The 9,288-nt window shown below is 35.9% G+C and overlaps 1 protein-coding gene across 1 annotated transcript; it reads right to left on the bottom strand.

Moving 5' to 3' along the window:
- Positions 1–2,471: 2,471 nt before the first annotated feature.
- Positions 2,472–6,294, bottom strand: LOC110711107. The gene is made up of 2 exons (XM_021889473.1): positions 6,172–6,294; positions 2,472–3,107 (listed from the first exon to the last, which is right to left on the bottom strand). The coding sequence occupies exons 1-2, from the start codon at positions 6,292–6,294 to the stop codon at positions 2,472–2,474; spliced, it is 759 nt and encodes a 252-aa protein (XP_021745165.1).
- Between the last annotated feature and the right edge of the window lie 2,994 nt (positions 6,295–9,288).

Below are 9,288 nucleotides of genomic sequence, written 5' to 3'. Positions count from 1 at the left end.
GCAAAGTAGTTTAGAGCTGGATTTCATCGGTCTCAAATATCGATATCATTTTCAAGATTACTTGATTTCTGGAGAGGCCTAAGGAGAAAACGGAAATGATTACAATTTCTGGCTAAACTGATGCAACTTTCTCTTATTTCGTTGTTTCTACAATATTTTCATAACTCAAACCTGTGCAAATAACTCCAGTTCTGAACTTCTGATGTCTTAGCTTGGAATTTCAAGCTTGGTCTCAGCTTAATCAAGATTTATTCATTCAAGGAGAATTTTATAAAAATACTGACGTTCTATTGTTACAAACATTTGATAAAATTAAGGACAAAAATAATTGTTATAATAATTGATATTGAAACAAATAGATGACATTTAAAATTTATATGATACTAGGTCGAACAACTCAGTTTTTGACTTGTTTCATGTTCGTTTATTACGTCCTTAAGAAATTTATAGTAAATATCACAAAAGATAAATATACTGTATAAGCATCAGAATGGGTTATTTCTAATTTTTTATTTTTTATTATTTTATTTATTTATTTTTGTAATAATATTAATAGCATCTCATTTACTTCTTGCTCGTCTATCATGGCTAGTTTATAAAATAGGGTATTTATATTACCATAGTTCGGTTGAAGCTCGAGCGCGAATTAAATGAGATGCTCGTATGCTAAGCTTGAACGACAAAAAAATATCTATACGAGCCAAGCTCGAATAAGCTAAAATTAAAATTCGGTTGAGAGGGTCGAGCTCATGTGTTTTTTGTGAAGCCTAGCTTGAACAACTAGTACTTGGTTCGACATTTCTCGTTAACATCCTTTTTCCTATGTTAAAAGAAAGAACAACAATAGACCAACAGTCTGCCTCCCTCCATACCATAACAACATAGCTATTCATTAATCGACCTCAAGCAATAATATTAGGTTATAATCCATTGTGGTACCACCATATTCATTCCAAACGCTAGCCTACAATTATAAAAACCGGCTCGCAATACCAAGTGATGTGCGCAACTTGCCAACTAATCTCCAAAAGGGTAACTTTAATTTTCTCGAGAAATTCTTAAACTTATAAATCAAAATGAGTCCTATGAGAGTTGATCACTAGCCCTTCGGATTTTAGCTAAAGAGCAGGTGTAAAGATATTAATTGATTCCCAATAGATGCATTGAGACAAATAAATTTGGATATCATTTAGAAACGAATATAACGTAGTTTTTTTTGGCCTGTGCAACTCACGATTTGTTAAAAGTAAATCCCGAAATTTGTTTTTATATTATATATTTTTTATGAGAAAACTGAAGAGTTATATAATGTAAATAGATATTGAAATTGCGGTACTTACCTTGTTTACAAAATCCTGAAACACATGATATTCCCCCACAACAACCAGGGTCAAAAATGCCGTCGCAAGCATGATGAGTACTAGCAGTACAACCGGGTACTAACCCCGCAAAAGTTTGACCTGCAACATTAAAATTGGGATTGTTACGTTAAACATTTTAACGTGCATCTACCATTGTACAAAACTACACGTAAATATAATAAACTATCATACTACACCATAATATATGGGTGTTGTTAAACGTCGTTCACAAATTACAAGGTGACGCTCGCATTTTTTTATTGAATTTCCTATTTTGCCCCTCATATATAAATACTTGGAAAACCGAGTTACAAAACTCACAAGTCATTTCTCAACCCCGACACTCTCTTTCTAAAACTTTCTCTCTCTAAAAAAAGGCAAGAATTATAAAAAAAAAATCAGAAAAAAAAATCAGAAATTTTCTTTTAAAAAAAACCCAAAAATTTGAAAATCAAACGAAGAACATACGAAAACCAATCAAAGCAAGAATCCGGGTATGGCGGACGGGAGACGCATTAGGCTTACGTACGGTGGTCGTGGGGGCGGCATTTCCGGCGGCGAGCAGGTCGGTAATTCGTTCTTTGTTGCTGTTATTTTAAATTTAAAAAAAAAAAATTACGGAAAACCAGACTTCCGCCTGAAATTTCCGGAAGTCTGGGGAAACTTCCGGAAATTTCAGGCAGAATTCTGGGTGTTCCGTGTTTTTTTTTTTTTTTTTTGTTTTTTTTTTCCTGTTCTTTTGATTGCTGAATCTGCTTTTGTTTATTTTTTATTATCTTTTTTTTGTTAATTTTTTTTTTCTTTTTTTTGGTGTAGCTGTTTTTTTTTATTTTTTGTTTTGTTTTTATTTTTTTTGTTTGTTTTTTGTTTTTATTTTGTTTGGTGAAGCAGGGTTTGTTTTTTTTATTTTGTAAATATTTTTTTTGTTTTTATTATTTTTTTCTTTTGTTTGGTGATGCTGTTTTTTTTTTATTTTGTTTTTTGTTTTTTTTTCTTTTGTTTGGTGAAGCTATTTATATTTTGTTTTGTTTTTTTTATTTTTATTATTGTTATGTATTGTTGATATGTTTATTTATTATTTTTTCCATTTATTGTTATTGTTACGTATTGTTATGTTTCAACAGACAATACCCAGTAGACATACTGACTCTGTCTAGCCAAATGTAGAAACTGCTGAACAACTCCTCTCCCATCTGACATCTCGGTTCTGAAGTCATTTCGGCAGTTGTAGATGTGTCTGATGTTTGGATGATCCTGAGGAAATTGCTCGGCAATAGTCGCCATGATGTTACGCGGTGCTACCTTAGACTTGGTCATGTTACGCACAACCTGCTTCGCTTCCGGGCTTAACCCGCTTATTTTACGATGGCCCTCTGGATACGCAATCATTGGATGGTTGTGGGTCCCAGTTACATCATTTTTCACTGTGATAAACCAACAGTCGTTGACAAAATTGTAAGATATCTTGATGTAGAAAGGACAACCATTGACTTTGGTTTTCGTGTCCTTCCTTATTGCGTTCTCAAGATCTCTCGGCTTACTCCTGCGTCCCCGATCACATCTTAAATATCGATATGGCCGACCATCCCTATGTCTGTTGAAAGACGATTTCACCAAAATAAATCCCAGATCTATTGCAACAGCATCCGCCCAATTAACTACTTCATTAAACGTTCGAAAAACCTTGTCTGTCACGAAATTTGCACTATAAGTCACACCGTCACCGCCGTCCTCAACCTCCGAATCCTTTAACAATAAACCAAACAAATGAGGCAAATATTAGTATTATAAATTTAATAATAATAATAATAATATGTTTATTAATAACAAAAATAATAATAATAATAATAATAAAAACTATAATAACAAAAATAATAATAATAATAAAAATAATAATATAAATAACAGTAACAACAATAGTGATAATAATTACAATAACAATAATCATGCTAACAACAACAGTAACAATATTATTAATAATAAGAATAATAAGAATAATAACAATAATAATAGTAACAAAAATAATAATAATAAAAATAAAAATATAAAAATCGATAATAATAATAATCATACTAACAACAACAATAACAATAACAATAATAATAATAATAACAATAATAATAACAACAACAACAATAATAATAATAATAATAATAATAATAATAATAACAATAACATTAGAAATATAAACATAATTAATAATAATAATAACTAACACAATATAATAATACTCACAAAAAAAATCAGCAAAAATAATATTATGAATTGTGAAAGAATAAAAAAAAAAAACAAAAAAACCGAATTTAGGGACTTCCGCCCATTATTTCCGGATCCTAGGGGAAGATCCGCCTAAAAAATCCGGAAGATCCTCCTAGGATCCGGAAATTCCAGGCGTATGTTGGGATCTGCCTAGAATTTCCGGATCCTAGGAGGATCTTCCGGATTTTTTAGGCGGATCTTCCCCTGGGATCATGAAAAAATGGGCGGAAGTCCTGAAAAAAAAAAAAAATTTAAAAACTACGACTTACAGATTCTTCCGACGACTGCTCCGGCGTACTAAAGTTGTCGTCGCTCATCGTCAATAGTGGGCCCCAACTTCCACACTCGGGATTTTAAAAATTGGTCGGAATTACCGTACAATGGTGGTCTCGGGTTTTTTTGTGGGTCGGGATTTTTTAAAGACAAGTGGGGGGTCGGGAATAATATTTAACTTCTTACAAGATAAAGTGATTCATGGTGGAGCCTTACATGGAAATAAAACACTCAAGGGCAAAATAGTCAATACACATAAAAATGCGAGCGTCACCCTGTAATTTGCGAACGACGAATAGCAGTTCACTAATATATTACTACTCCCGTAGTTTCCTTTAATAGGAAATGTAATGGAGTATTATTACTTATATCTTTACTCCGTATTTAGTTTATCAATCATCTTACGCTGATCGATCACAATTAGGCTGCGTTTGGTATCGGCATGTGGAAATGGAATTATTGAGGATTTTAAGGGGATAATAAGAAAATTTGGTATATCTATATCTATATATATATATATATGCGCGCGTGTGTGTATAGGAGGGATAAATTGAAAGGTTATATTGCATTATGAGAATTTGTTGAGTTGGAACATGCAACTCAACCATGCATATGCTCATTCATAAAGAAAAATAAGATATGGAGGGTGGAGATGCATTATTATTGGAGTACATGCATTTTCCTTGGGAAATTCATTTTAATTTTTCTTTTCGCCACCTATTAAATGAGCCGTACATGATTTAAGATTTAACGAGAATAAGATATACATTGGCAAAATGCATGCATGCTTAATTAATTAAAATTACCCGAGTAGTTGCTAACTACCAAGACGATCAGCAGGATTATATTGCTATCATATTCTTCCTGTTGGAATCCATTTTGAAGCTAAGTATTAATATGGAGTACTTGTTTGGTTTGCAGATGATGATTATATAATTTATATATTATGGTTTTCGAAGTACATGTTATTTCATCATTTTGGTGTCCCTATTTACTAGTTTCGTTTCCACCGAAGTACTTGTATATTATAAACTACGTACTACCACTAGTAGAAAAAATGAAAAAGGCATCCCCTTTTCGCACCGGTTTTTAGAAACCGGTGGGAAAAGAAATGGGTGGGATTTTGATAATTACTTTTCGCACCGGTTCCTTATAAACCGGTGCCAAATCTTGGTTTTCGAACCGGTGCTAAAATATATATATATTTTTTTTTAAAAAAGGGGAGGGAAAATGGATTTGGCACCGGTTCAACCAAAACCGGTGGGAAAGCCTATTTAGAACCGATTCGAACCAGTGTGCAAATTAAACCAAAAAATTAATTAAACTCGCCTTTCGTTTTAATTCGTGAAATTCTCTTCTTCTTCCTGTTTCATTGCCCTGCATGCTTTTCCACATTCAATTATTCTTCCTTCTATCGTTCTCGCCTACCCTCACCATTGCTCTCCTTCACGTATAGGTCCGAATTTCACCATTGCTGTCCTCCATTCAAGCGCATTCTGGGCTTTCTCGCCTCCATTGCTGCGCAACTCCTCTCTTTCTCTCCATAGCTCTCCTCCATTGAAGCGCATTCTGTCGAGCTTTCTAACCTCCATTGAAGCGCATTCTGAGCATTTCCAACTCCATTGTAGCAGCTTCGAGGTAAGATTTATTTCGTGGTCTTCCTAATCTATTGAATACCTTCACAATCTAGGGTTAGTCGTTGATTTAGGGTTTTTTGTTCTTTGTGGTTTGGTTTTGTGACTTTAATTTCGAGTTGTGCATTCAACAATAGTTCATTGTTTTAGGGTTTTCTGTTCTTTACGGTTTGCTTTGAGATTTTGGGTGGATTATGTTGTAACAGTTGGGTTGGGTTGAGCTCAAACCCTCTGTTACTGTTAGTTATACTTCCTCTTTCAGGGAATATAATCATAAAAAATAAAAATTGATACTGTTATAAAATTGGCATGATGAAGGCGATATTGCAAGTTCGTCAACCTTCATGGAAGTTTTGACTACATGATATCACACATTCGAATTGGGGAGGCTGTTTCTTTTCAAGGAAGCATTCCTCAAATGAATAAGATTCATAGTTTACCGAATTTTGCAGTGCTTTAGCTGACAGGAAACTCACTTGTTTTGTAGACAAAAATATAACACGCTTTATCCCTAGTGTTATCACAGAAGTTGTGTTCACACTGATGATTTACTCTTCCTCGTATACTTGGTTTCACTACACTTTTAATTAAAATTATATGAGAAACTATTTCTACAACAGTTTCAGTACACTTGAAAAACTAACAGTAGAAACCTCGGCATCTTTAGGATTATGTACATTTGTTTTGTTCTCACCAATCGAGGAAGCGAGTCCATGACTAATGTGACCACTAAAAGAGACATTACCATCAACTTTACTCTTCTCCATACTACTTATCAATATTCAGCTTCAACAACAGCTTCCAATTCACTTAACCACCCGCAATAAGTGTTTCTCAGAACTTTCACCCCTACAATAATGCCACCCCTACAATAATGCCATAAGAAATAATTCACTAATATGACACTAAAAATAAGCTTATATGGGATAAGGGAACAAAATAACACAACAATTTAACCCCAAATATTATTACTTTAACAAAAAATGACATTTCAATGGGGTGAGATCCCACCAATGTTACTCGAACTCTTCATTTTATATAGGGAGGATTATTCTAATTGTTGATCTTTAGTCTTACTCAATATGGTTTCAATTGAACACCACAGGCGGCTAATAGGATTGAAAGCAGAGATTAATATTATGCTGAAATTTAGACATGAATATGATATCTTTAGTTCCTGCCCCTGATAAAATTCTCATTAATGTATTTGATATGTAGGTTCCCCCTTCTGAATTAGAAGCATTGCTGCTTACTCATCCGGAAATTGCAGATGCTGCTGTTATTCCGTAAGATTTAACTCTAAACATACACACGTCATTCTTTGTGATTTCATTTCTTTCTCTGTATGTTTATCATTCTAAAATACGTGATTAATGATGCGTTATTCTTTAGCAATGTATGTAGGTATTAATTACTTACTAACTTTTGTTTTATGTTTTTAATTTTTTATAGATTCATATGTGAATTGAAGCACAAGTTTAGCTTGAAGACTACAAATTTAGCTCAAGTGGGAAGTTCGAAGTAATACATCCATTGTACTTGCTATAGTGGTATGAATTATAAACTTAGTCTATGTTTCTTTTTCTTGATTCATGATGAAAGTTTTTTCATGCTATTACACTTGTGTATTGTTTAATGACAAATAAATACAACAATATATAAATGCTTGCATCATCATATGCCTAGATACCCGTTCAAGCCTTTCTCATTTGGAGAAAGTCTTGAATAGTCCCCGGTTGGGACTGTTCTTGAACGTTTACTCTCACTTAGGTGGTGAATGTATGTCTTCTTTTTTCGATTTTAAGGAACATCTTGGCTTAACATTTCCTTACATTGTTCTCTGGGTACATATGTGGGTATGTAATTATCTACATCGTGTGCTTGGAGAACTGGGGGGAAATGCTGCCGGATTTTCCTTAAAATTGGAAAGTTGACATACATTCACTAGTGAGATTAGACGTTCAAGGATGGGTTAGGTTGGAGTGATAAGGACCCTTTGGAAGCATCTATGCATTTTTTTACTATAAGAATGTTATATGCATGATGTGTGTTTGAATTTAATTTAGATATATAATATATGTAGCAATTACACATTATTTATAATATGTTGCTATGTTTAGAGACAATATACTCAATGGAGAAGGATCGTGGTTGGATGTATGGTAGACGTGATACGTTGGAATTCTTTAATGGAGAAGGATCCTTTGGAAGCATATATGCATGATGTGCGAAATCTATTGTTGCTGGTTGCAAAATCTGATATCTTTGGCACCGGTTCACCCAATAACCGGTGCAAAAAGTGATTTTCCCCACCGGAACCGGTGCGAAATCTTTGGTGATTTAGCACCCCCCAAATCAAAACCGGTGCGAAATGGGGGGGGGGGGTTGAACCGGTGGGGATTTCGATTTTTCGCCTAGTGTACGTATACTAGTTTCGTTTCCTTGGTTTGTAGCTTCATCTGGTCATAGGCATCTCGAAACAGGATGTTTGCCCCGCTATCGCCGTCGACGAGGGTTCGCAAGACATTGTGGTTTGTGATCTCCGTGATGATTAAATTACAAGCAGGTCATCATGGGGGTATGCCACCCCCGACAGTCTTCGGTTGTGAACGTAATGTTCGACACCGAAGACTTTGCACCTCAGATGGAGGCATGGTTGACTTGATGGGTCAGACCCCTCAAGTGGCGCTTTCGAGCATTGCGTCTTGTCTTTCTTCCGGTTTAAGTCCAGCTGCTATGCCGAGAGTCTTGCTCGGATTTTTTTTCTTTGCGGCGATCCGCGAGATAACTTTTCAAGCATCCTTTCTGGACCATATCCTCGATTTGGTCCCTCACGTGGATATAGTCTTCGGTGTGGTGCCCAGGAGATTCATGGAACTCACACCATCTGTCTTTATATTTGTTTTGATGCCACGATGGTAGTGGCCTCGACTTCTTCCACTTCTCCTCATTCTTCGTTATGCTGTAGTTTTTAGCAAGCAGAAGAGCGAGAAGAGTGTAGGATTCGTATTTCCCTACGAATGAGGTCTTTTCTTTCTTCAGCTCAGTAGCTGAGGATGGTTCTAAGGCTTTCACTTTCCCTTTCCTTTGGCTCTGGCCTTCGGACTGTTGTCCTTTTGCCTTACCAGTCCCAGTTTGAAATTGGGACATGGTCTTGTTCCATTCCTCGGCTCGGAAGCATAGAGGGCTTCTTAAAGGGTCTGCGGCGTATGCATGACCATGAAGTCAAGGAATTTTCGGCTTGCAGCCCGTTTCGCAATGCGAAAACGGCCAACCCTTGGTCCAACTTTGTAATTCTAGAGGACTTGTTGCTGAAGCGGGCCAGGTAGTCTTGAAGGCTTTTGCCTCCCCTTGATGCAGGCTCATGAGCTCTCCAGTTGTTTTCTCTCGGCGGTTTGCCATAGAGAATTTGCTCTTGAACTTGTTGGAGCGGTCCTTCCAACCGGTTATCGAGCCTTCCTTCACTTCTTTGGTGATCTACGCTTGTCCAACACCTTTTAGAGTGGTGGAAAATATTTGCACCATGTCGCTTCGGACCCGGGTTTCAGATACATGTGCCCTCGTAAGAGGCAATATGGTCTTTCGGGTCCGAATTACCATCATATGTGATATGTGTTGGGATTTTCACCGTCGACACTCTTTCTTCCAGAATCCATTTTTGGAATGGGAAGCTGGAGGGAACCATCACGGCCTTTCCCTTGGTCTCAGCTATTGGGACCTTGCTTCCTCCTCCATGAGAGGCGGAAGTGGTTTTTGTCCTC

This window comes from Chenopodium quinoa, unplaced genomic scaffold (assembly GCF_001683475.1).
Source record: "Chenopodium quinoa cultivar QQ74 unplaced genomic scaffold, ASM168347v1, whole genome shotgun sequence".
NCBI lineage: Eukaryota > Viridiplantae > Streptophyta > Magnoliopsida > Caryophyllales > Amaranthaceae > Chenopodium > Chenopodium quinoa.
Note: the sequence above shows the minus strand (reverse complement) of the source record. Positions and strands in the feature narration are given on the sequence as shown.

What these genes read in the sequence shown, in the direction of transcription:
- LOC110711107 (XM_021889473.1), bottom strand. Translation starts at nt 6,294, where the DNA reads ATGGAGAAGAGTAAAGTTGATGGTAATGTCTCTTTTAGTGGTCACATT. An exon ending in AAGATGCCGAGGTTTCTACT is followed by an intron (nt 3,108 to 6,171) that starts GTTAGTTTTTCA and finishes TTATTGTTAAAG; the next exon opens with GATTCGGAGGTTGAGGACGG.